This window comes from Humulus lupulus, chromosome 8 (genome assembly GCF_963169125.1).
Source record: "Humulus lupulus chromosome 8, drHumLupu1.1, whole genome shotgun sequence".
Lineage (NCBI taxonomy): Eukaryota > Viridiplantae > Streptophyta > Magnoliopsida > Rosales > Cannabaceae > Humulus > Humulus lupulus.
Window position 1 is genome coordinate 43,392,262 of NC_084800.1, and position 27,489 is coordinate 43,419,750.

Below are 27,489 nucleotides of genomic sequence, written 5' to 3' on the forward strand. Positions count from 1 at the left end.
TCTTGAGTCAAATATTAAGATAATATATTAAAAAAATGCATTTTAGCATTTTTTTTTTTGCACCAACTAAAATGTAACTATATTTTAATCACGTATAACTCTTGAAATTAGGTGCATGTATTACAATTTTTAACTTGTAAAATACTCATTCCATTCTTGGGCACTACACTTTATTTTTTAGATTTTACAAAATTTCATGAAGTTTCTTAGAATAATGGAAAGTTGAATTTTCAAAAAGAAAATTACATAGAACATGTTGACTTTGAAAAGTTGTTCTTTAATATTGTCATTGTGTACAGAAGAGGTTTATGTTTTATATGGGTTTTTAAATGCAAAAAAAATTTGCAACTATATTCGACCTCAGTCCTTGAGTTTACTTTTAGTTAAACATATTGAGAAGTGAATAAGGTCGAACATAACAGGAACTCAAGTTTAAAGCTAATATCAAATTTGTTCCTGTCATTGATTTTGTTTTGAGAAACAATTTAGGAAAGTTAACAGCTTACCTTAAAAGGGTCATGAGTATAATTACGTTACAAAGTAATATCAAAGGTATGATCTGTGATGTATCACAAAATAAGCCAATTATATAAAATTATTGAAAATTTACTTTTTTCTTTCATCAAACAGGCATTAGTTTGTCTTTTTTGGTGTGAAGCTCGCTTATTTAAATTAGAGGATATTATTGCTTTTGTGAATGAGTTAAAAGAAATCTTGAAAAAGTTCGTCTAAATTTTTTGTTGCTAATGCATGCATCCCCTAAAATTACAGTTACTCTTTAAGTTATTGCTCTCAAGTATGTTGCCTCGTCTGTGTCTAATTTTAATTGTTGGTTATCTTTTTAAAAAAAAATTGAGGACTTTTTTTTTCTTTATGTAGATGCATTGTTAACTAGCTAATAGTATTTGTACCAAAAAAAAAAATTCTGCTCAGTTGAGATAAATAACGTTGTAAATAATGATTTTATTAAGAAGTTCCTTACAATTATTATAAAGATTCCAAGTTCTCAGTGTAGAAACTAATTCTTCGGAGTTTCAACATACTTTTTGTTTGCCACAACACGCGATAACAGATTCATAAGAAATTAACCTCTGTAAATATACAGCCAACCCAATTCACATTTGTAACAAGCTCTTCAATTCTACGAGTTAAAAATTGAGGGCTTGGGTGTAGTTAGAGTTTGGGAAAGTGAGTGAAATCAAGTGTGATCATTTCTCTTTGTGAGAAGTAGATGAAAGATTCTCAATTATGGTGATTGTAATATGTTTGAATTCATTAATGGAGATTGTGGCAATGCTCAATCTGGATTATGTAGGATTAATTTATTGAGCTGAACCTGTGTAATTCCTTGTGTTCCTTGTTACTTTATGTTTTATTGCTTCAGTGTTAAATCTCTCGTTTAGTCAGTTGAGATATTACGCAACAGCAACACTCAGTAAAGTGTTAATAAATATTGCACATGTTTATATTATTTTTATTAGCTTTCATATAAGACTGACTTAACTTTGAGAAGATAGCAAATTAAAGACAAATCTCTCCCGTCTATTATTGGTTTGAATGGAATCCTAAAGAGTAATAATTTGGTACAAACCAGATCACCAGTCTTTCTTAGAAACCATCATCAAATGGAAATCCACGCTGCCGATACCATAACCACCACATAAAAAGTTTTGGTCATAGTTAGCTTGGATTTTGCTCCATTGTTGCTACTTGGGGTTGACTTTGACTCTGACCCAAATGAAGTAGAAGAAGAAGATGTTGATCCAGCTGAGGTAGAAACTGATGTTTTTGGGGACCCACTGGTTGAGGATGTGGGGGAATCTGATTCTCCACCTTTAAAGATCTTAGCATCCGGAGAATTTGGTGGGAGATTTAATATTTCTGAAATACAGTACATGTCATAAACAAACAACAATAGTTCAAACTACAAAGTTTCTCCCAGATAGTATATGGCTCTCAAAAACAAGTCTAGATGAAATTCGTATCTTCTCACGTGTGGTAATAAAAACAAAAAACAAAAGCTTTCATTTCAATACTTTCTTCAATTTTGTGTTAACAGATATTGAAACACTAGGGAGAATTATGCATGGAACTTCTTTTTGGGTAGATTTTCTTTCTAGCATACTAATTCCCTTAAAGTGAAACGGGTAGCAGTATTAAAATGAAAGATTACTGGGGCACTCAGATTTTGGCATCAATGTTGAATGCAGATGGAGGAATGAGAATGTAAATGGGAAAATGAATAGGAACTGATGGAATAAAACTTAATATAAATATTTAGGCTCGATTTAACGGGAAAATGAATAGGAATTGATTGAATAAAACTTAATATGAATATTTAAACTTGAGTTGGAATGAGAATGTAAATGGGAAAATGAATAGATATTGATGAAATAAAACTTAATATGAATATTTAAACTTAATAAGCTCGAGCTGGAATCGTCTTTTCACCTATTTTCAAATGGAATAGCCATTCCAACAAAATTCGGAAAAAATCATTATATTAGAATAACATTCAAATACTGTAAAATACAACCAAATAAAGGAATGAAATGACTAATTTTCATTCCATTCTATTTCATCATCAACTTAGGCTTCATTTCTTTTACTTTCCTGGTGTCTTGGCAACACTCTGGCGTTGGCTTTTAGCCGTGCCGCTGACGAAGGGAATGCAAGTCAAGATACCAGGCAATTTTTCTTGGTCTTTTCCTCTTCGGTGATTTTGGTGGATTACTCTATTAGGCACTTGGGGGGACTCTCACTCTCTCTTTGCTTGCTTGCTTCTTCCTTTGTTTCTGGGTTTGTACAAGAGTTAGTTAAATTGGGTATTTATTTATAAGGATCCCGCTCTTGTCGTTCTGATTCAATTGAGACAACATTAATGACAGGATCGAAAATACATTGAGAAATGGGACTTCATGTTCCCCAAAAACGACAGGAATTCAATGCTCTTAATTTTACGACTCCCGATGACATCCCAACCTAAGATTTTTTTTTTTGCCAGAGGCATTAGCTCTGTGGCAAGAACCTCTAGTGTGATAGCCTGTATAAATTTGACAGCATACTAATGGTTAATTTGACTGCTAACATTTAAACGGTTGTGTATGAATGATCCAAGACCAAGAGGAAAAAGAAAAAATAAATGAAACACTTCATTCAATTGAAATAACAGCTTGTAATCAATCATGCTCCCTAATCTTTGTGCTGGTTTGGCTGGCTACTACATGGCACATGCCTTACAGAAATCGTCACACAAAATCACCTCGCTTACACAACGCAAATTGGCAAGAGCTGACTCAATTTACAATGCGAAAGTCATCTTTACATGTAAAACGAATGACTCTCTTCCATGTTTTTTTGTTTTCCCTTGTAATAATCTACTCTTTATGAGCAGACCGGCAAAAAAAAAAAAAATTGGGATAAAACTGTACATTGTTCTATACAGATTAGTATGCAGCTTCAGTAATGACTCCTATCTACATTCCATGCACTATGAAAGCTGATCTTGTTTTCCATTGGAGTCAGATGTTGACGAAGCAGGAGGTTTCGATGAAGTAGGCTGTGCTTGTGATGGTGGAGCTGGAAGGGCATAAGTGAGTCTTGATGATGAGTTCTCAATTAGCCCAGCTACACCAGCTGCGGCAGACTGAGCACTTGAAGGGAGGAAGAGATCGTGTTTCTGGTCTTTATAAGCACTCCAAACCTTTCAAATGAAAAAGTAACTATTATGATGTGTTGCAAAATGAAAAATATATATATATATATATAGATATACATGAAAGAAAAGTCCCACTAGATTAAGGAATGTGTTTGATATGGGAATTGTGAAAGATTTCCATGTAGAAAGAAGTCATCTTTTTAGGTCAATAACAGGAAATAAATAAAAGAAAATTATTCTCCAAATTTTAGTAGCAGTACAGCCTAAAATAGAAAAAAATTATATGATTATTAAATAACTTTTATTTCTTCGAGTAGAAAATATTTTTAATGAAAAGAACTGTTATTGAAGGTATCAAAAAGTAGTAGCACTCTTGCAACAAAATATGAAAATAGGCAGAAAGAAGTAGGCTAGTTTTAGGACTTACATCAGAGGCATTTAATATATCACGCACTTTAGTACAATGGGCTCCCTCCGTTGCGAATGCATGCAATACCTGAATTCAGTTTATGGTAAGTAATTATGCAGAAAAACTGAAAATTCTCATAACAAGCATTGCCGCAACACCATATAAAGAAAGCAAGGTAACACTTCTAAGTGCTATTTTAAGTCTAACCTCAATAGCCAGCACTCTGCCAATGGATGCCTCAGATTCATTCCACTTCATCTGAGAGCAGAGACCATTCCTACCTCCAGCCCTCCAATCGAGAAGGCCAAGAAGTACTTCCACAAGACCAACCCTACATTGATACCCACATATAATTATTATGCATAGAACATTACTGTTTCAAATTATAAATAGAATGATTTTTTTTTTAAATCAGCATTTTCCTCTTTAGGGTGTTGGATCTCTCTCTCTCTCTCTCTCTCTCTCTCTCTCTTCTAAGCCGAGTGCACTAGTGTAGGCGCATGAACACATAACATAATAAATGTTACTCACTTTAGTCCCTGTGCAACAAGTGCATCCCTAGCTCGATTTCCAGCAACCACTACACGTTTAAGAGTCTCAAGAGCAAGTATGCTTCCACCATGCCATCCTATGGCTTTCATGAGAAGAGGCACAACCTGAATCAAATAAGGAAAATAAGAGGATTAGGATATTAAATAACAGCATACATATTAATATCTACAATGAATTCTCAGTCTAAAGTCTATTTTCTTTGTTTCCTATAATCAGAATCAACAATTTATTATCACATATTATTTACGCAGAAAAGAAGTTCCATTTAATAATCAGTGCGGTCTAATGCTACCCTGATATGCTGAATTGTTAACCTAAGGTGCATTTATAATAATATTTAAATAAATAACAATTAGAAGAATAAAAAAAGTCGACCAAAATAATATAAAATTTTGCATCATCAGATACTTAACAATGCCACCATTTCATGAATATCCTAATTAAATTAGACCTAAAAAAATGAAATTTTGAGCACCTTACATATATAATGTACACTTGTAAACATCCATAATACAAAATAAGGAAAATATCTAGTTTACTCCTACGTGGTTTGCTTAATTTTACTTGATTACACTTGTGTTTTTAGTATTACCAAGTGTTTTATAAATCGGCATAAAATTATTCCTTAACTCTTGATTTTGGTCAAAAGTAATTTAAAAAATTAGGGAGGAGTCTTGGTTCTAATTTAAATAGTTAGAAGGTATTTTGGTCAAAATCGAGCTTTAAGGGATAACTTTATAATGATCTGTAGGACACAGATGTTTTAGTATTAACTCAAATACAGGGACGGAATTTCGATTTTGAAGCAAACCACGTAAGAGTAAAGCGGTATAATACCTATAATATAATATGTAAAGCAGTGCTAATCAAATCCAACAGACACCAACTTAGAAGATAATACAAGCAACATACCTGAGGTGTTCCTACACTAGTTGCAGCCATAGCTTCAGCACATGTGGTGCTAGCTGCAAGTTGATGTAAGACACGTAAACAACTAAGGCGTACACGTTCTTGTGGTGTTTGTACAGGTTGTGTTGATCCATCTTCAGGTTCATCTGTTTTGTCTGCAAAATTGCCATTGTTTGCCTCACCTGATGACATTGTTTCCCGTCTCCCCTCATAAGCCACAGCTGCCACAAGCTTGGGCACATATCCAAGATATCCAACGTGATCCGCCAGTGCAGGATGCACTCGCAATAATGAAACCAAAGCAGCAGATAAAAGCAATGGAAGTTCTGGATCAACAGCTTGTGTGTTATAATGGCTGGCAGCAATGGAAGATAAATATTGATCCAATAGTCCTTCCAAGAATCTCTTTGGATTTCTGAGAGGAAATTTAGGATCTTTCAAGAATAGCCTAACATAGATTCCACCAACCTGCATGAACTTGGAAATCAGAATAAATGAACAGAGAAGACACCTTAAAAGCTTAAAAATAAAATCAATAGTCATTACCTGTGGTTCATCTCTCATTTCTTGTTGCCCAGATGCCTGCTCAGGCACATCCCAATCAATGACACGGCCTTTCATCTGTTCCCGGTATAAATCTGATGCCATAGTTGAAATTTGTGCAGATAAAGAAGCAGCCATTGCTGGTGTCCATACAAGTTCTGGTGTTTCTGTAGTCTGCTCAAGGGAAGCTACCACTGCCTCACCAGGACCATCCCGAATAATTGACACCAAACCATCAGGAAGAAACCTTGCTAGTGTTATAGCAACCCTAGGCCCATGCATTGGCTGTCCTACAAGCTTCCCTAACAAAGAAGCTGCAGCAGCTCTTTGCTGCAAGGGAATTTCTTCTGCACAAGTACAGCATCAGAAGAACCATTCTTTTAAAAAAAAAACACTTCATCGAAAGTAATGAAAACGAAAATTCTTACCTTGCAAAGGCAATAGAAGTTCAAGAATGTAGACTACTCCACCATGCTTGGCCGCTGCCCAAGCAAGTTCAGCAGTGCTTGCTAATGCATAAAGAACATGAAGAGCACCTTCACGACAACTTGGTGAAGAGTGTAGCATTTGTAACAATAGAAGAAGACTAGATCCATCTGCCACCATGGCCTCCAAGCAGGATGCATGCTTTGTCAAGAGTGACAACACACTCAGACAAAGCTGAGGAATGTTACTTTCAGTTGCCGTCACAGAAAAGCATTCAAAAAGAGGTAATAGCTTGTCTTTCGTAGAAAATATTGATGCCAAATTTGGATTGCTTGTGAGTAGGTTCTACAAATGAAAAAGACAAAAGAATTAATAACAAATTAAATGGTACATCGAACGGATTAATTATACAAGTAAGCAACATACCTGAAGAGAGGTCAGTGCAAATTTCAGGTTCTTAACCAGTTCAAACTCCTTTTTTTCTGCCAATTCTCCAACAGGTACAGGTGCCAAATTATCAGGTTGTTGGTCATTACCTGATCCACCAGCAATATTATTGGAATGTTCTGATGTCTCAAGGGATGAGCCCACGAGATCTGGACTGTCCTGAATATCAGAATCTGTAGCACACTGATTGCTCAATAGATATGAGATAAAATCAACCAGGGCAACACAGAATATCTCCGGTTCACTGATCTCAAAATCTGGCTGATCATTGTAGACTCTTAAGTAAACATTGCCAACATAAAGTTCTTTCGATAGTGCCTTGTACACGAAAACATGTGAATCTTTCAGATCATATGAACCATCAGGACCCTGAGTTGCCCGCTGCTGATCCACAAATTTTAATAGTTCTGCCCTGGTTGAAGAGTTCCAGATAATCTGAAAGCACATTAAAAATTGAAAACTTCAATCAATGTTTACATCAGCCAAATTGTTTTGAAAAAACATACATAAATGATTAAATTAATAATGAAGTACATGCTATATCATTCTATGCACATCATTAATCAACCATAAATCTAACATGTAAATCAAACTTCATTAATAGAAGCTCCTAGCACCTAGTATTCAAGAATTTTGTAAATCAAGTTCGTCTAGAATTTTGTCCTCAAAGCAGGGGGATGAATGCTCTATTATTCAAGAACATTCAAAAGCATGTTGGAGATGGAGAACCCTTGCTGTGAAGCTTCTTGATTAGTACAGTTATTGCCAATATAGAAACACCTAGAAGAATGTTGTTAAAGCTTCTCTTCAATTCCACCACAGCTGGAACAAAGCCATTAAAATTTCCTTTTATCCAAAGTTTCACGCATTTCAAAAGTTCAAGACTTTCTCAGCCAGCTCCAACAATCCCCCCATGCCTCGGCTTCAATGCCACCTTTGGTTGTTATCTAAATTGATCCCTTACCTTTTTCCATTGCAGAAGATGATATCTTATCATCTGTTGTAAGGCTAGATTTTTTTTTCCCTCCTTACCTTTTTCCATTGCAGAAGATGATATCTTATCATCTGTTGTAAGGCTAGATTTTTTTTCCCTCCTCTATCCAATACAAACTGTTTCTAAAAAAAAGCAAAAAGCAAAAGCATCTATACAGTTTACCCACAACCAACATAGAAACATTTTTCTTGAGGGAGGGGCAGAGTTTTACCTCAGGAGACTCCAGGTTGGAATTTAATCTGGACAAAAGATCTTTGTGTACTCGATCTTTCAACATGCTGGCAAGTTTAGGGGTGAGCATAGCTCTTAGGGCATCAACTACAGCCTGATTATATGGTGTTAAATTCTCGTCAGCAGACAAACCACTCAGTCGTGATAAGGCCTGGGATGCACGTACAGCATGCAGATTTTTTGCAATTTGTACACTAGCACCGACGCCATGTGACTCTATTGTATCTGATTCATCTGCTGTCGAGTCATATTGAAGCAGCAAAGGTAAAAGGTACCTAAAGAAACCAAGTTTGAAGTTAAATGAGAAGTCAATTCAACAATGCAGATGCTTGAATGAGTTGTGGATACAAAAGTAGCTAATTAAAGAATTCTCGACAAATAATTAAATGACAATGAGAAACCTAGTCTAAACTACAGCCATCCACTGGAGCTAATATTGGAGAAACCATGTAGTAATGTAAAAAATTAAGAAAATAAGCCATTTACCATAACACGCCAGACTTTATTAAGGCATCCTGCAATTCAGGAGACACAGAAACATGGGCTATAGTCTGGAGTGCAGCATCAACTGCCGCAGGTACAAGCTCAAGTTCAGTACAGTGCACGATGTCATCAACCAGTCCAGAATATTCAAGCATATCAGCCCTGGCACTCTCAAACTTACTCAACACAGAAAACGTCCTCATCACATTAGTAACAATAATGGCTGATGGTTCACTTGCAGGAGTAGTTGGCTGAACTACACACATGCAACGGGAAAGAAGAGTCGCAATAAGTTGAATTCCACCATCTCTCACAAGTTCTTCACCATTTAACAAAGAAGATGCACACCTAAAAAATGTAAAAATCACATAAAAATAGAGTTCATTGCATCAGGCTAAACTAACACAGAACAAATTAAACATGAACAAGTAAAAAAGCAGATATGAGGATTTTACGTCAGCCAAATAAGCTCTGATGCTGCCACAAGGAGAGGCGCTCTATCTGAGGCAAGGAAATTGCTGTCATCTTTATCTACAGTAACTGCATTGAGCAACATTGGATAACCAGCATATTTAAAAGGCTCAAGTACACTTCCATATCTTCTGTACAGGATACACTGCCCTTTCAACAATAGCAATAACCGCCAAGGCTGAGGACCTTGCAAGCCTTGCATAGTGGCCTATAACAACCATATTTAATTTGTTAGCCAACTTAAAATAATATGAAACCATAACTTGACAACAGATATACGACACATATGGAAGTCAATTTTTGCAGCTCATAGTTAATCTTTACTATTTCTGGGACTGTTTTTCACGTGGGGACCAATGCCCTGAGTCATAAAATAAGTGTACACATACCACTTCGCCAAAGTTCTGCATTTTGTAATCACACGCACACACACTGACACACAAATATATATAAAAATACATACACCTTCCCATCAGACCATTGTTTACCTGCAGACGCTCATAAGCTTTCTGTACAGCAAGAAACTTTTCCCTTCCTTCGGGGTTTTTGTCAGGATGATACTTCATAGCAAGTTTTCTATATTGTCGCTTAAGTTTCTCTTCATCAATGTTTTCAATCTGCTTTGATATAGACAACTCATCGCCAATCTCTAAAGAGTGCTTCTTATTGCCATCACTATTAGATACATCTTCTAAGGATATTTCTAAGATTCTGCATGCTTCTTCTTCAGAGAGATCCATAGGCCTTCTTGTCAACTCTTCTCGCCACATTACCAGTAATGATTGCAAAAACTCCACATGCTCAACAATAGGCCAGTTGGGAAATCGAATCTCATCACATAAGTTCCGCAGGTAATATCGGTGACACCACATTTCATCTCGTAGCTCTGGGTAAGTTACCGGTGGCATTGGAGCATATTCGTACAGAGTATGGCAGTGCTGTGACAATTTCTGGGGAAAATCACCAAGATGCTGCAAGACCTGTGAGAAAGAAAAGAAATTCATAAGTATAATTCCAATGAAAATTAATTTGTAGAGCTTTAGTTTAGGCTTAAATGCAAAAAAAATGAAGACTTAAAGGGCTTGAGTATTAGCAGCATCAAAACTGCTTAAGTACCTGACGAATCAGATTTTCTGCTCGCATTTTGTAAGTCCATATAATCTCTGGAGTATCAGAATCAGAAATCATAGCAGCAGCAAATGCAGCTGGACCACTTCGCTCCAATACATACAACAAGGATGCAGGAAGAAGGCCCCCCAAAACACTACGCTTTGCCAGCGGCAATGAAGATGACACTGCAGCTTCCTCACCACCGTGAAATGCTTGATGGACATGAGTTACAGAGAAGAGTTGGGCAATTGAAAGGAGATTAGATCCAGGATAGGCCAAGGCAAAGTAAAATGCACCTGTGCTGTAGAGGCGAATCATTGCCTTGGGATTTCTAGTAACAACAGCCTTCAACAAAGAAGCAGCACCTTCCACAATGCTTGGTTCACCAGAAAGCATAGCCTGAAATTATTTTGACATCAAGGTTAAGAAAGTAAGGTCTATCACATATCATGTCTTCACTATAAAGGAAAGAACACAACATTCCCACACATTTAATACCATGTATTCCTTTTGACACTTCTGAACTTGGATATAGTATCAGATAAATAAAACTGAATAATATTTGAGCATGAATTCTACTATATAAGTCACCTGTGCAATATGTGGAAGGCAACGTGGACTTGACAACATTCGTTTTACTCTAGGAGTTGGGGTAACTATCTCTCCTGCATCATCTAAATCCGAATGAGCAGATACCATGCTATGTAATATCGACAATGCTGACTCCCCCACCTGAATTTAAAATCAATATGTTATATACATCATCAAAAAGTATAACTAGCAAAAAAATAAAATAATAATAAGTGTAAAGAATGGTTGTGGTTCTGTGGATCTGTGGATCAACATTGAAAAGTGCAGGCACATACAGCTCATCGAGGTATTTAAATTAAGAGGTGAGAATTAAAAACCAACATTATACAAAGAGGCTCTAAAACCAACTGCTCTTTGGGATTGCAGCACAACAAATAATCAGACATAATTGTACGCACATACAAAAAGCATATATACTATTTTTTTTTTGTTTCAAAGGTAAACAATATATATAAGTACATATTCTATGGGGGAAAACAAGCAGTTCAAAATTACTTATCTAAAAGTACCACCTGAACAACAAATCATTAACTTATGACCCACCAGGCTTATAAATTGAATGAACTAACAATCATTAAAAAAAAAAAAACTGCAGTCCAAAACATGTATCTAAGAAATTTTACAATAGATAACAGCAACAAGTTTGAGGGCGTGAGCATTATTTCCCAAGTTTCAAATGACGATACCTGAGTTGGAGTGAGAACAGGAACTCGAGCAGCTAATGCCCAGCGTAGTTCACGAATATCCCTCAATCTCTTCCAGTCTACCATCCCTGAAGCCCAGCATCGTGTTGTCCAATCAATGTCCCTCTTCGACCAAAATCTTCTTATTGCATCCTTCTCTACAGGTCCAACTTCTGCTCCATCCTTGTCAACAAACTTCCATTCCTTTAGTGGTTCCATGAATGCAGTAGCAGCAATCAGATTTGATTGCAAAGGAATAGCAGTCCTTTCTGAAGCTTCATGAGCCACTGTCAGCAGATCAACAGCTAATACGCACCCTCCAACCAGAACACAAACCTCGACATTTGATAAAACCTTCATTAAAGCCTGCACTAGCAGTAATACGAAGATTAATTATCATCAATGAGTAAACAGCATATACAAATTTAGATTCTGCAAATACCTGCTAAGTCTGTAGATGTGATTTTGACTGACCCTGGATTATATATAAACTTTGCAATAAAGATTCAAAAAACCATGTATGGAAATTGGCCATTCTCTAAAACAGTTCCCAAACTAAGTTTTATTGGACACCAAGTGTTCAAATCTCATTCAAGTTCAATTACACAAAAATTTTGCAATGACTGCACTGTTGTTAATACAGCAATAATGGAACAAGCCATCAAACATAGAAAAACGAATAAATTGAGAAAAATGGCTAGATCTAATCTAAATAGAATAAGTACAATCTCAGATGTTGTAGCTAGCTAATATTCAATATGCAGAAGTCAATAAAAGTACTCTTGAAGTTTTTGCAAAACAAAAACCAGCATGCTTCATCTAGAGCAATTCTGATTCGAAGAGAAGAATAAAAAAAAAAGAACCTAGGTTTACCTTCAAGAGAAGAAGAAGGCGGTGCCTCAAAGCTCTATCATCTGTCCGATCCAGTAGAACTGTAATATGAGCAGAGCCCTCAAAAGGACCAATTAATTTGTAGTGTTGTTCATATACAATTGCCATTGCCCTTGCACAAAGTTCTCTAACAGAGGACCCCCCTCCTCCTCCAAAGCCATCTAATCTTCCCATATCACACCAATCATCAGATGCACCCAGTTCATCAGGAACAGCACCATCAACTGTAAGTCCTATATCCGCATCACATAAAAATCTATGATAGAGTGCTCTAAAGAAAACAACTGGATCTCGTAAAGGAAAATCCTGAGCCCTGCCACCACTGCCACTCTCAAGTAGCAAACGCAGATAATATTGGCCAACACAAACCTCTTTGGACAAACTAGGATAGCTAACAGAAAATTCAGGGTAGTTCCAAGATATTTGGGCCACACTTTCTTGCCCAGGATTATTCTCTAATGTAGCACCTCGAGGAACAATATCTTCTGTGCGTTCCTTCTCAACATCTAATTTATGAACCTCAGCCTGTAGAGCCTCCCTCAATTCTTGCCGCGTACGCTCATTCCAGATCAAATCTGCACGATTATGGTCAAGGCTAAAAGCTCTCCAAAATTCAGGCCAATTACACAGTAGCCTGCCAGAACCCACTGGAGTATTCTCTACAACAACCTGAGCAGGAGCTGGGAGGCCTGTATTCTGAAAACCGACAATATTGGCATCAGAATCAGTTGAAACTGAACCATTTACTTCAGAAGTATCATGTGTATTCATAGACGGAACACCAGCTGAATGTTCATTTTGTAAAACCCCTGTAGAGGGCATTTCACCACTTGGATTTTCACTAGTTTGAGCAACAGAAGGTTGGATGGTTGACGACTGACCAAAACTAGGATCTGTAGCCGATTTTTGATAGTAATCTGAACCTTTAAAAGCAGAAGTGCTCGTCTGCTTTGCTGGGTCACCAACTTCATAATTGTTCGCAGAAGATAATGAATGCTCTTGAGATGTTATTCCTCTACCTACACGACCTTTCCTTTGTTGGAGTAGACGCCTCTGTCTTCTACTCGTCAAAGATCCATCCTGAGAACCTTCTTCTGATGGGATTCCATCAGAACGCGTATGCAGGTAAGCAACAAGCCCAGGAGGAAGCACTCTAGACAATAGTTCCAAAGCAGGTTCATAGGAATCTGCCCAAAGAGCGACAAGCTGTCGGCTAACCTCACGCCGCTCACCAGCAGGGAGAAAGAATGCATGCAATAAATGTCGTAGCAAAGCGCCATCACGCAATGCAGCATCACGCATCGACTCTGCCGCAATTGCATCTTCTTCTGCAATTGTACGCATAACCACAGCTACAGTTTCTCTGACACTTTCAGCCGGATGTCCAAACAGTGCAAACAAGCGACGCTTTAAACCAGCTACTTGGCGTAGCAATTCAACAAACACCGGGTATTGAGTAGTTTCACCATGAGGGTCACATATCATTGCCTCGAGAACTTCAACAATTGCCATTGATAGTAAAGGAGATACAGACATTGGCTTTAATCTGTTCACAAGAATGATAACATAGCCTTGCTGAGCAAATAACACTGACTTTGTGTGCATGATTGTGGCATGTTGCTCCCCTTTTGAGTCCGTTAGCAAATTTGTAATTGTATCCCCTGGACCACCACCAATAAGTACTGCAACAAGCCCAGCAGCTTCAGCAGCTACACCCTCGGAACCATTTCGAAGTAAACCCATTATTCTTCCAACAGCAGCAGGAAAAGACATTACATGTGAAGCTGCACTCTTTGAAGCTAGTAATCTACGTAAACATGCAATGAAGCCCATGACTGTTGCAGCAGCTTTAGGTGAAGGCGGAGGCAATGGAGGGGATTCAGGAGGAAGATTTGGTGTAGACGGGAGCATCGTTATCAAGGCCATCAATGTCACCTCAGGAACTTCAATATTTGGAGGAACACCCGTATATGGCACACATGCATTAAACTCCCTAATTCTTCGCCATAGTTTAGCTCTTGATCCAGGAATAGAACCACTTTCAGAAACTGCATCTTTTGCAGCTGCTGCTAGGTATTTCAAATGCATGTTTGCACCCTCCATGTCAGCACCAAGGCTCTGCTTTCCAAATTGTAAAAAAACTCTACCACAAGGTGGATCAACACGATGACCAGGCATTGTCAATCTTGGTAAAACTGGCACTGCACATTGCCCCTGCACAAATTCACCAAGGTCAACCATACCACTAAAATAATAGGAAAGTTATTAAAGAAAATATCCATGCCAGGTATTTAGAATTCTAAGCAACATTAATTTTGAAGGTAAAACCCATCAATATCCAAGAGAGAACACATCTACCTACTTCTGTTTGCAACACATCCAAAACTGCTGCAAGCAAGCTATCACGTGACGTGCTTGCATAAACCTATAAATAAATGTCATGGATATCAGAAACTTTACACCCCAAAAATCAGCAGTTGCAAAATAAAATTAATAAATGCTTACATGGATGGGGCATCCATCACTGAACTCAATAGCAAACATTTGGGGCTCCTCAGCAAATCGGACAAGGGAACTTACTGTAGATAAAGGTCGAACTATAACAGCCTGCACACATCTAGTGACAATTTTCAACATTTGATATAACTAGACAAGTATACACAACATCATTTTCAATAACATTATATGTTGATAAATCTATTGAACCATTTGCATTCCCCCCTCATAAGTTGATAGCCACCACAAAAAAGGAAAATATGTTATTTTATTCAGTCAAAATAGTCATAGGCGAAAAAAATTTATAAATCACACAGTTTGTGCTTAAAATATATATGAATATATATATATATATATATAAATTATTTGGCAAACATAAAATTAAAAGACGACAGAGGACCAACTGATGTTAACGAGAAAATTGGTAATGAACAAGAAAAATTTCCAGATCATACATCTATTACGTATGTTTGACCTTCGGTAAGCAGCATATATACATCTCTACACACACAAACAATTATGTATACAATCAATAATGTACCGTGCATACACTAGTAGGAAACTTGTGTGACAAGAGTAGACACTAATAATTCTCAGTGGTTATTGTATGATAACCACAGCCATAAAAACATTTCAATACAAAAAACTTATCCACCATTTTTAACTTGTGAACGATGCTCATTTTCTACTTCAAATCTATGAATCTAAAACTTAACCATAAAAGTCCACCTTAAATAGACCCAAGCTATGCTAAATGCTTTAAGAAAGAAAAAAAGTGTGTTCAAACCTAAAAGCATATAATATAAGCTTAAATAAAGTCCTCAGCTTACTTCATAGTTCTCTGGACGCCTTTCGACAAGCGAAAGTTTTGTAAGAATAAGTTGACGTGATACAGCATCACCATGCTCACCAAGACCACCTTTTGGGCCAACACCTAAGCTCAATCCAGAAACATTTAAAGTACCATGAGCAGCAGACCTCAACCTTGTCACAGACCAGCCCCCATATGGGGTTTCTTCTGCTCCAACTGCCTCCTTAGCTGCATTCACCATTAAGCAAAAAGGCATATATTAGTGGAATACAAAGGAAGAAGAATGTAGATAAACAGAGCAAAAAAATCCAAAAAAAATTACCCCTTCGCTTTATATACTCCGCTGCTGTTAAAGATTGAGTAGTGTCCACAGATATTGACAGACCAACCATGGATTTTGCTGTTTTTGTCTGCATAAAACATGTTCTATGTCAGTATTAGTCCAATAAGCCTACTCAAACAACCAGCTGAGAAAATGTTCTGCCAACAGTAATCATGTGAAATAAAAAGTTACCTTATTGCAAATGCCAACTCAAGATTAAAAATCATTTTCACACGTTGACTTAAACATTTAAATATATTGGCCATAGCAAACTTAGCAATAATAACATAACTAAAATACCAAATAAAAAGCAGGTGTATCAGCCATACCAGACTTGCAATAATAGCAGAATTTGTGGTCCCAGAAGCTGCTTTGAAGGCTTTAGATTTTCTTCCATATAAAGGGCAAAGAACAAAACCACCATGCTCACTATTTCTATTTCCATATGCATCGGAAAGAACAGTGATGGCAGGAGAATCCATGTCTCTGAAATCCAAGCACCAGCGAAGGTCTCCAGTTTTTAAGTCAACAAGTTCGACCCCAACATGAGTAACTTTCATTTTCTGCACAAATGACAGATATTAGATTGAATAAATTCAGTCATCCAATGGACATATAAGCCTAACGCTCCAGCTAGTGACATAGAATTCTAGAACAGGTAACGCAGCAATATGGAGGAAAGGTAAACACCCAAAAATATTAGTAAGTACAATTAGTATAGTTTAGAAGCAACCTTGGCTTAATTCCCAGGTCGTATAAAATACGAGGAATCAATGCATGCATACAGCAACTTATTTTTTTTTCCTGATAAGATACAAAAAACTTGAACCCCGTGCCACTCATATGCACTCACCCACAAAACCATTTGAGCTAGCTTACTCAAAGGATGCATACAGTAACTTCATGAGCCTGAATTACAATAATGCTCAAGCTAACAGCCTAAACCAATGCATTCTAACCAGCCCCAATTAAAACGTATAATGGTGTGAATGGGAGGAAAACCAAAAAATTCCAGAAAATAACAAAAAATAAAAATCAACAATAATAAGTTTCAAGACACTAATTAAAATAGTGTAATAGAGCACCCAGTCAAGAAGATTATCTTTCTCAATCAATCAATTCATTACAATGACCTATCACTATGCACAAACAGTAACAGGACATTGGTCGAAATCACTTACGAAGGGGACCCACTCTGAGTTCCTTCGCCGCAGATGAAGAACCGGGAACTCAGCAACGGCGGCCAACCTATTCCACCTAATTATATGCAACTCCGTCAATATACTCGCCCGGTACCTCGACGAGAACTTGATACCCTTGAATTTCCCACGTCCATCTGTTCGAACACTCAAATTGAACTCATTGGAGCTGTCGTCGCGTCCGATTATGGGCGTGGCGGCCTCGTAATCTTTTCCGACATCATAGGAATTGGTGACCGCCAGCGTAGAAGGGTCCAAGGTGATAATGGTAACATTCGATATGCAGAGAATTCGCTTGTATCGGCCTCTCCAGGAGTGCTTAACGACCAAGTATCTAGCCAGGTACTCCAGCTCCTCCATAGGAGCAGCAGAAGCAGAATTGGGAGAAGGACCAGAGTTGTCCATGGAGGTTGATGGAGGTGCTCCGCGGTGGTGATCAGGGACGTGACGGGTCACGGATTCTACGTGAGGAAGGTAATGGAGGGTATGAGCACGAGGCGCATTGTTAGGTCGGAGAAAGAACCAGAGTCCCACGCCGGCTTGAGCCGATGGGGCCGCCGCCGGGGTACGGTGAGACCGAGACTGATTCGCCCCCAGTTCTTACGGTTATTATCGATTTCGCGCAACTTCGAAACTCGATCGATCAAGTTATAGCTAAACCTAATTCAAACATCAGAGAACAAATTGAGAATGGAATCGAATCGAATCGATTCAAAATTCTACAGATTTGGATTCCGATTCTGATGATGTGAAAAGGAAGATCTCCAAAAAAAAAAAACACAAATTTCACGGAATTATATTGTATAAAAAAAATAGAAATGAATATGTTTTGAGATTTGACCCCAAAAAAATTAGGACAGGTTGGAGATGAAAATGGAGAAGAATAGGTACGCTAAGCTTCGCTGGTGTAAGTGTCTGAGATCAAAACGCTCTTCGAAAGAAAGAAGGAGAAGTGTTACAGTTGGCCTTTGGGCTGGGCTTAATAATACTATATTTGTTTGTAGCTGAGCTCACATTTTGTCTGAAGATGCAAAATCATGGGCTTTGGTGTCTGTACTAGTGTGCACTACGCACCACCTGGGTCTCCCCTCTTATTATGACAAATTTATTATTTTATTATATAAATAATGAATCTGTCTTAGTTATTATTTTTTTAAATGAAATTGGATGGTTCACGAACTTCACATAAACATATCTCATCATTTAGTAAGACACTACTTGCTTAAGATTTGTAAAGAAATTTTGTGATATGGGAAAGATTGCTATTTTATAGATATGGTACAATCTATCTCTAATATGAATTAGTCACAAAGATATTCTTTATTTTAAGTTGTGTCGATGAGTAATCAACCCCTGAGCCGTTTAGATAATTAATGTCAAGAAAAAAAAGTAAGAGATGAGGGTGAAAATAAGGAATAAAAATCACAAGTCTTTAAATTAAATATAATTTCTCTGTTTTACCATTTAAATTTTGACAAATAAGATATTTATATTTTAAAAAATGAAAGAAATATATGAAAAATCCAATAGTAAAAAACTCAAGAGAGTAAAAAAGAGTGCTATAATATATCATTGATAAAGGACGTATGACACAATTTGGAGTCGGATATAATCAGGGAATTCATGCACCCAACAGTATTAGTAGTAATGTTCACAACATGAGCTACATCATATTTATATAAATTTACTCTCTCACATATTTATTTAAATATGTATTTCAATTATAAATGAATATGTTTTCTGTGTTTTCCGAGTACGGCAACATGGCCTAAATGGATCATGTTGTTTAGCCATCATCGGAAGCTAGGACCTAATCTACGAAGGTCATTTCCATCTCTACTTGAGAACATGCATGGTTGGTTATCGATGAGAGTCATCTCCCGATAACTTAGGAGGGGTCTTTTAGGGCTATTCGAGCCGTGATCAGCTTACGAAAGTCTCGGTAACACTTACTTGGGAGAATGAGAACATCCTTGCCAAGTGTCCATTAGAAAGAAACTTGGGACCACAGGCACCTGTCTAACACCTTAAGTGTTGTAGAGATCATGTTGTCAATTTCGTACAAGCAGCAAATGAGATATCTTACGGTGCCGTCTAACATGGAAAAATGTGCAACTACCATTATGACAAGTACTAGAAAACACATTTCCCAATAAATCATTGGTTTTGACATTCTCATATTGGGCTGCCAAAAATCTAATGGGAACTAAATCTTCATTTATATATGACTAATCCTATTATTGGAAAATTATTGTGATCAACTCCCATTAATGAGCTTAGTTCCCTTAGTCGTCTATAAATAAAGTTAGGGTATCATTTGTAACAGGATTACAACTTTCAATGTATGCAAAGACATTGCCTAAACTCTAAAAGAACTTGAGTTTTAAAGTTCTTCATCTTTAATAAAATTGGCTCGTAACTAGGGCTAATTAATAGCTTGAACCACTTAAAATCTAATGTTTTATTTCTTTAAGCCTTACATTTTATTTGTATATGACAGAAAAATTAGTCAACTGAAGATTTGTCAATTTCTAAAGAGCATTGCTATAGGGCACCCATGGTGCCCAATACCACCATATATTAATTGGTGCAATTAAATATTGAGTCTTACTTATTATATTTTAAATTAAAATATGTAGAATCTGATATTAAATTATATCAATAGCGATACATTGTTGATCCTGTTGCACTAAGATTTCACTTTTGCTCTAAAAGTATAAAATAAGTCAAAGTATTGGCTTATTTATTTATTTTTTTAGATAACTATTACATAAAGATATTTATTTTAATGAAAAGTTATTTTTAAAGTGTTAGGATATCAATTAAAAACAAATATTCTCTGCAAAGCTTTCTTGAAGAGGCTGGGCTGGTTCCTTTTCTTTCGACGCCCGCCTTTTTTTTTATTTAGATGTTGGGGCAAGGCAAGCCCCAGGAAAGTATAGGTTGGCTCCCAGCTCCATCTCGGCCGGCATCCTGCAAACAACAAGGAGCTGGGTCAACTATTCAATCAAATGATATTGAGCATGTTTCTCATCTCTTCTCGAGAAACAAGTGGGCTATTTCTTTGCAAAATTGTGCTCAATTTCATATGTGGCAATTCCGCCAAGATCTCTTCTTTAGTTGGGGGAAGAATCCGCATGAATCGGATTTTTTGAGGAACATATCGAGAGAGAATTGGATTTGGTTAGACAATGTGGTTTATTCAATTAATATCAATCAATATAAAATAAGTAAAAGATATAAGTCAAAGTAAAAAAGTGAAAAGTTTTTTTTTTTGAGAAGCGCTCACTTTCTTCCCCCAAAAAAGTTTTGAATTAAAAATAATTTTTTATTTTTTACTCACACTTCAAAATGAGTTTTTTAATATTATAAGCTTAAGAGAAAAAAAAATACTTATAGAAGGGCAGATGGTGTTGGGTAATACTAGTTTTCCTTGGCAGTACTAAATTAAACGGTGGAATAGAAAGGACCATAATTTGGGAAAAAAAATTATTTTAGAGAAAGAAAATGGTAAAAAAAAGACTACTAATGAAGTAGAAAATATACTCATTTAAAGGAGAATTCTTTTATAGAATTTCACTTTAAGCCCTACTGGGAGGGCTCTCAGTGTTTCTCGACCCGTGAACAGTTTTCGGCGCATTTTTTTATGACCGTGTATATTGTAGCTATTTAGAGCATTTTACAAATTTTCAGAAAATTATGATTAGTTTACAGTACCGAAAACTAGGTTCAAACATGTTGCTTTCCACGCGCATAAAAAAAATTAGTCACGCGTGCAATAATATGTTTGAACTTAGTTTTTGGTACTGTAAACTATTCATAATTTTTTGAAAATTTGTAAGATGCTTTAAATAGCTATAATATACACAGTCGTAAAAAAAATCATACCGAAAATTATTCACGAGTCGAGAATACTGAGAACCTCACCAATAAAACTTAAAGTAAAATTCCTATTGAATAATTGTCCTTATTTACATGCAAGCCCTAATGAAGTAGAAAATATCCTTTAGTTACTTACAACCCCAATAGTGAGATAGTACATTGGAAATCGAGAGAGCTATGAGTCAAAAATAACTAAATATTTTAATATTAAACATAAGCCCCTAAATATGTGTGTGTGTAATATATATATAAATATGGTGTTAAACTAGATCACGAGAAAATTGTGGTTATAATAAGTGCCTTTGTAAAATCACATATGTACAAACAAAATTATTGTAGTCGATGTCAATTCTTTGATAAATAATAAATTTATCCATGTGATTATAACTTTTTTTTTCGTGAATGATTTATATGTGTATCATAAAATGATTTACGAAAAAAAAAATTAAATTTGATAACATAGTTATTAGGCAAATTAATAATGTTTTTGTTCTAAGTTAGTAATTTTGTGAATTATTTCTAATTTCAATTTTAAACAAATTGACTATAATTGAATTTAGAAATTTATTTGAAATATTTTATAAAATACATAATCTAAAAAATAATTTATTAAAATATAAAATTTAAACAAATAATAAAACAAAAAACACATTATCTAAAAAAAAAATATAAATCCTATGAATGAATGAGTAGAAATATTTCATCAATAGTTTAATCATTTCTCATATAAATTTATAGATGTACAATCAAAGGCTCTTTGACCAAAAGAATAAATATTACCTTATTTCTTTGGGAGCTAGTTATAATAATTACAGGTTTTTGTTTTTACACAAAGCCAAATTATCCAATAGATGAAAATGGGGACATAAATAATAAAAAGTAGATCTGACAAAAACAAAGTAGAGGTAATGAGAAGACAGCCTCCCTTTTAAAAAATAAAAAAGAGAGAGAATACGGCCTTCATTACTTTAAGAAAAACTTATATTTTGTTTTTCTTATATTTATAAACACAAGACCAAAAAAAATTCTATATAATTAATTAAAAAAATCCTTTTATAAATAAATTAAGAATTATAAAATTTATTATAATTTAAAAAAAAAATCTCAAAAATTTTCCTAACTTCTTCAAAAACATATTTTGAATTAAAAAAAAAAATCTTACCAAAAATACTTTTAAGAGTATTTTTTTTAGACACGACCTACAAATGCTTTTTTTATTTTAATTTAATAAATTGGTTTAATTAATCAAGAGTGTATTTAAATTGAGTTGAAGTTGAATTTCAACAAAAGCTAGGTCTAGGTCTCATATCTACGCGGTTGCTCAAAAAGATAGCAAAGTGGTCCAAAACCTGTGGACCACACCCCTCAAGTAAATTCCAAAGTGTGGAGACTAAATTTTGACTACTGTGAGAAATGGTTTCTAAATGGATAAGCATGGTGTAGAGATGATTTTCTACAATTGATTAGATGGGCACCAGCAACCTGTCAATAACAAAAAGAAGAGAGACGAGAGTTCAATTGGGAGCACCGGTGGGGTGTCAGCCAAAGGGACTCCGACGCTCAAGTCAGTCGGGCTGTAACAAGAGCTAATAGAAAGTAATAAAATTAAGATATAAATAGTCGAAATGATGATGGATGGAGGAGTCGTAAAATGGTCAGAGTGACGATGGCGATGACGGAGGAGTCAAGCGACTAGGTCAGGTCCAATCAGACTGACTAATTAGTCTTGCTTGACTGGATTGCTCAGAAATGGAGTAGCCATCGTTTCAATTAGAGAGTAAAGAAAGTTCAGTGATTATTTTATGCCTTTTCTCAACCTCTGATGGTCTTATTTATTGTCCTCCTTCTCGTTCTGTCCTCCTCCGTCTTTCTCATTCGTTTGACTCACTCCAAGTGGTTTTATTCCGAGATTCTTGGCGAACGTGATGGGAGCCTTGACTGTTTCAAGGTCCCTGGCTGACTGAGTGTATCCGAATTCGGGTCCGGGTATGGTTTTGGGTAATTAGATGGTACTTTGTATATGCGAGCCTATTTTACATGGGCTTTGGGCCTTCTTGGCTAGTTAGATAGCTTATTGGGCTGACTGACTGCTTGTTGGACTATTATTTTTCAAGTATACGAATTTTGTCCATTACAGTTTGTTCCTCACTCTTTGGTATAGAATTCATTCTTTTATCAAAGAGTAAAAAAGAAATTAATTCCATCAGAATTTATCCATTTTCCCAATAGTTAGAGAAAATTGTTAGAATATGCATTGACTCAATTTACCTTTTTCAGAAATTATGAAACGCCCTAGTTTTGGGGGTTCGGGGGGCCGAAAGGTATACTCGATTTTACTTGTGGCCGAGTGATGCGTTCCTATGCATCCGGCCGAGTGATGGGCACCTACGCATCCGGCTGTCCGAGTGACCTGCGGATGCGCGCGGGCTTGGTTGGCCGATCGGCTGTTTGGGCCGACTGGCTGCTTACTTGCGGCCGAGTGATGCGCACCTACGCATCCGGCCGAGTAATGAGCACATATGCATCTGGCTGTCCGAGTGGATTGCGGATGCGCGCGGGCCTGGTTGGCCGACCGGCTGCTCGGGCCGACTGGATGCTTGGGCCGAACGGCCTTCTGGCCGAGTGGTCCACGGGGTGGCCCTGAGGCATGGCCGAGTGGGTCACATGTTGGCCGACTGAATGGGCTGCACGAGCCGAGTGTTCCTCCGGGAAGGCCGAGTGTTTCGTTGGCATGGCCGAGTGCTCCTCCGAGTGCTTCACCAGGGTGGCCGAGTGCTTTGTCGGCATGGCCGAGTGCTCCTCCGGGTGGGCCGAGTGCTTCGCCGGGGTGGCCGAGTGACTCGTGTGTTTGGGCCGAGTGGTCTGCCGAGGAGGTAGTGTGTCCGGGGGAGATGGCCGAGTGGGCCTAGTGCGCTCAATGTGAATTTTCATTTGTCTCTGAGACTTTAAGTGTTCTTAGGAAGTTAAATCCTTTTTGGTAGGGCCACCTGATGGTTGACACTTGGCACTAATCTGGTGGATTTGTGTGCCTATGAATTTCTGTTGTTTAGGCGTATGTCTAATTCATGTGTTTCTGTTCCTTGAGCCGAGTGGTATGTCTGACTGATTAGTAGAGACTTATAGGCTGACTACTGTCTAACTGAATACTTTGTAATCTAATTTGATATAGTAGTCTGTTTTGCCTCGTTTTATCATATGTTTTTTATGTTTGGTTCGTCTGACTGATTGATTGATGAGTCGTCCAGCGCTTCTTGATTGTGTATCAAGCTAAATGTTCTTCATGTCTTTTTTGTGTTCCTTAAGGCTTAGCTGTTGTTTTGCTCTAGGTGATCAGCTCATTATGTCTACAAGTAGGTGTGATAGTCACGCTGATTCAGTCTGTCGACTGTCTTGTTCGTTTAGTGAAGAAGATTTTAGTTCTCTCTTTCAAAGTTCTGCTGAGATAGTTGATTGCAACCGAATTACAATAGTAGAATTGGGGGGTCGTCCTTTAGGTGATGTTACTGGAAGGGGAATAGATTATAACGAACCTATTGATGGTGGTATGCCGGGTTCTGGTAGTATGCTTAGTTCTAATCCTAGGTCTTCCATAAGTTTAGGTGAGTTGACCTATCTTCGTCGTCATTATGAGATCCCTGATACCATCAGTCTGCATGCTCCTGCTAAGGCGGAGCGGCCTGACTGGCGCTTACCTGGTTGGGTGTGTCTGTATGAACTTCCCTTCAAAGAAGGGCTTCGGTTTCCTATCCCCCGATTAGTTGTTGAGTTGTGTGAGTACCACGAGATTTCGCCCGGACAACTAATGCCAAATTCATGGCGGATTTTGATGTCTCTCGAAGTCCTTTGTGAAAGGCACAAGATAACACTTGGGGTGGCTGACTTGTTGAGAGCTTACTACTTGAAGGCACACCTTAATGACAAAGGTAGGTACCAGTTAACAACTAGGGGGAAGGACCCTCCTTTAATTATTAGTTTGAAGAGTGGAGATAAGAGGTGGAAGGACCGTTACTTCTTCGTCCCTTTCGTCTCGTTGGGGTTACCTGCTGATAGTAGGATACCTTGTTCATGGTCTCCTGCATGTGAGTCTTTTATGCTTGCCTACTAATCCGTTTCCTTGCATATACTTGTTGTTGTTGTTTTTATTTTATTTTGTGTGCTGATACTTCTATCATTTTGCAGGTAGGCTTCGAGTTGAGTACCTTTGGGATTCGAGGGAGTCTTCTGGTCGACTTAAGAGTATTCTTGCTATTCCTGAGGCGGAGCGTGAATGGAGTGATTTGTTGTATGAATCGAGTCTCCGTCAGAGTTCTTTGTGGCGCTCTGTTGAAAAACTCCCTGAAGGTATTCCTCTTCTACAGAGTCCTGATAATCCTCGTGTTGTGTTTATCAAGAGAAGTTTAGAAGTCTTGGGATATACTCCCAATTTTTTGACTGAATTGACGACAAGTGAGCGGTTGTTTGCAGACGTAGCTATGTCCCGACCCTTTACACTTCCTCTAACCGGTTCCAATGCCTTGGAACGTTTGCGTCAAGTAAAGAAATCGTCCGTTGGGAGCTCAGAAGCTGATAGAGAGGTTGTCGTGCCTCCGGCTGATCCCCCTATTTTGACGCGGAGTCAGACGAAAAAAAAGAAGAAGGTTGTGCAGGATGATTCTTCCGACCCATTTAGCGACACCGTTGCCCTTTCGTTCCCTTCCAATGCTGCGACCTATAGTGAGATTGGGCCTCACTTAGGAGAGATTGATAAGTTGTTGTGGCCCGAAGATGATCACAGAATGGAGCAGGTTGGTACGGATGGGTCAATTGATACCACTGTTTCTCATTTGTTCCAGGTACGAATATTTAATTTAGTTTTGTTTGTGCCGACTGGCTGATTTCTCTTGTTGTCTTACATTTTCTTTTTTATGTGTCAAGGTTTGCAAGGGGTCATTTGGCTGAAGAAGAAAATCAAGTCCTTAATGGCAACTCTAAAGGACGTAAGGAGTCAGAGAAATGATCTTCGGGGTGAAGTTAGTCGGCTGAAAGATTCCAAGAAGGAGTCTGATCAACTCATAGCTGATTTGAAGGCTCAACTAGAATCCAAGGAAGCTGATGTCGAGAAGCTGAGAGTGACTCTTGGTCAAGTTGATGATTTGAAAGCCGAGGTTGCTTCATTGGAGAATCGGATGTTGGTCATTGGGCTGGAGGCTGAGATCCAATGCCGTGGCGTAATGGCCAGTGAGTTTCGGGATGGTAAGGCTGATAGCTGGGATGTTCCCAAATACATTGCTGATCTTGAGGAATTGGAGAAGATGAGGGCTGAAGAGATAACCCGGGCCGAAGATTTAGCCACTTCTTTTGGCATCATGACTACTAATGATCTGGTTGTGGATGACTGATTCCTCTTCTACTCGTGTTCATTGTCGTGGGATAACAGAGTTTGTCGGGCCTTTTCTAGTTGTTGTATGAACTTTTTCTTATGTAGTATTGTATCCTGATCTAACTGACCTAGTTTTGTTGTATTATGGCTTGTTGTAGCTTCTGTTAGTGTTTTTTAAGTTATTGTATCGAATGCTGATTGGCTGAATGACTTATGGAGTATTAGTGTCTTATTCCCCCAATCTAAGTATAAAGTGACTTAGTCAATTTATATTTAGATTTGTTATTGAACTGTTCGTAGTATATATATAAAGAAAAAATGGTTGTGATAGGGGGCTGCGCTCCGTGGAGCTGCCTACATACCCTTTGCAGGGATCAAGCCCAAATGTAGTTCTGACACTTCCTGCATTATAAGTGTCAGTATGTTGCTCGAATGAAGATCTTGTGAGATTACTGATGAAAGAAAATGAAAGTAGACTGGGTTAAGTTAAGAGTGATACAGTCTCAAGTGGATAGCATTCCAGCTGTTGTTGATATCGCGTCCCTCCTTTGTTTGTAGCTTGTATGCTCCATGTCCGACTACCTTTGTGATGAGGTAGGGACCTTCCCATGTCGGGGCGAGCTTACCTGCTCCAGCTTCCTTAGTGTTCTGGAAGACTCTTCGTAGAACCCAATCTCCTACTTTGAATGTCCGAGTGCGGATGTTCTTGTTGTAATGTCTGGCTATGCTCTGTTGATAGGCCGAGACTCTTAAGAGTGCTTTGTCCCTTCTTTCGTCGATGGTGTCGAGTTCATGGCACATGTTTTCCCAATTTTCTTCGTCTGTAGTTAGCTCATATCTGGCTGTTGGAACTTCGCTCTCAGTAGGGATGACTGCCTCCATCCCGTAAGCTAATGAGAATGGTGTCTCCCCTGTCGCAGTCCTGGTTGTGGTTCGATAGGACCACAGGACTCCCGGCAACTCGTCAGCCCATCTTCCCTTAGCTTTTTCGAGGCGCTTCTTGATGTTGTTCATGATGGTCT

The 27,489-nt window shown here is 37.6% G+C and overlaps 2 protein-coding genes and 1 pseudogene across 4 annotated transcripts; 1 reads left to right on the plus strand and 2 right to left on the minus strand.

The window, feature by feature from the left end:
• Positions 1-1,193: 1,193 nt before the first annotated feature.
• Positions 1,194-3,319, minus strand: LOC133795324 (non-specific lipid transfer protein GPI-anchored 14-like; annotated as a pseudogene).
• Positions 3,133-18,184, minus strand: LOC133796986 (dnaJ homolog subfamily C GRV2). Of its 3 annotated transcripts, XM_062234711.1 has the most exons (22): positions 17,209-18,184; positions 16,357-16,590; positions 16,028-16,115; positions 15,725-15,933; positions 14,904-15,005; positions 14,761-14,823; positions 12,381-14,612; positions 11,511-11,873; positions 10,825-10,965; positions 10,240-10,632; positions 9,612-10,103; positions 9,108-9,331; positions 8,656-9,000; positions 8,150-8,444; positions 6,924-7,379; positions 6,500-6,842; positions 6,075-6,418; positions 5,532-5,996; positions 4,599-4,723; positions 4,275-4,398; positions 4,086-4,154; positions 3,133-3,703 (listed from the first exon to the last, which is right to left on the minus strand). In XM_062234711.1, the coding sequence occupies exons 1-22, from the start codon at positions 17,629-17,631 to the stop codon at positions 3,491-3,493; spliced, it is 7,743 nt and encodes a 2,580-aa protein (XP_062090695.1). In that variant the 5' UTR covers positions 17,632-18,184; the 3' UTR covers positions 3,133-3,490. The 3 variants fall into 3 exon arrangements, with proteins under 3 accessions (XP_062090695.1, XP_062090696.1, XP_062090697.1); XM_062234712.1 differs by lacking the exons at positions 16,357-16,590; positions 17,209-18,184 and having other exon boundaries at positions 14,904-15,015; XM_062234713.1 differs by lacking the exons at positions 15,725-15,933; positions 16,028-16,115; positions 16,357-16,590; positions 17,209-18,184 and having other exon boundaries at positions 14,757-14,823; positions 14,904-14,996.
• Positions 18,185-24,448: 6,264 nt separating this feature from the next.
• Positions 24,449-26,046, plus strand: LOC133795325 (uncharacterized). The gene is made up of 3 exons (XM_062232778.1): positions 24,449-25,187; positions 25,288-25,940; positions 26,023-26,046. Exons 1-3 carry the CDS (start codon positions 24,449-24,451, stop codon positions 26,044-26,046), a joined length of 1,416 nt encoding a protein of 471 aa, XP_062088762.1.
• Positions 26,047-27,489: the final 1,443 nt, after the last annotated feature.

Bases quoted from the DNA above. Each gene is read 5' to 3' on its own strand.
- LOC133796986 (XM_062234711.1), bottom strand. From the start codon at position 17,631: ATGGACAACTCTGGTCCTTCTCCCAATTCTGCTTCTGCTGCTCCTATG. The intron at 14,613-14,760 runs GTAGGTAGATGT...GAATTTGTGCAG, and splicing joins TGGATGTGTTGCAAACAGAA to GGGCAATGTGCAGTGCCAGT. The intron at 11,874-12,380 runs GTAAACCTAGGT...CTGCTAGTGCAG, and splicing joins GCCTTCTTCTTCTCTTGAAG to GCTTTAATGAAGGTTTTATC.
- LOC133795325 (XM_062232778.1), top strand. From the start codon at position 24,449: ATGTCTACAAGTAGGTGTGATAGTCACGCTGATTCAGTCTGTCGACTG. The intron at 25,188-25,287 runs GTGAGTCTTTTA...ATCATTTTGCAG, and splicing joins TTGTTCATGGTCTCCTGCAT to GTAGGCTTCGAGTTGAGTAC. The intron at 25,941-26,022 runs GTACGAATATTT...TTATGTGTCAAG, and splicing joins CTGTTTCTCATTTGTTCCAG to GTTTGCAAGGGGTCATTTGG.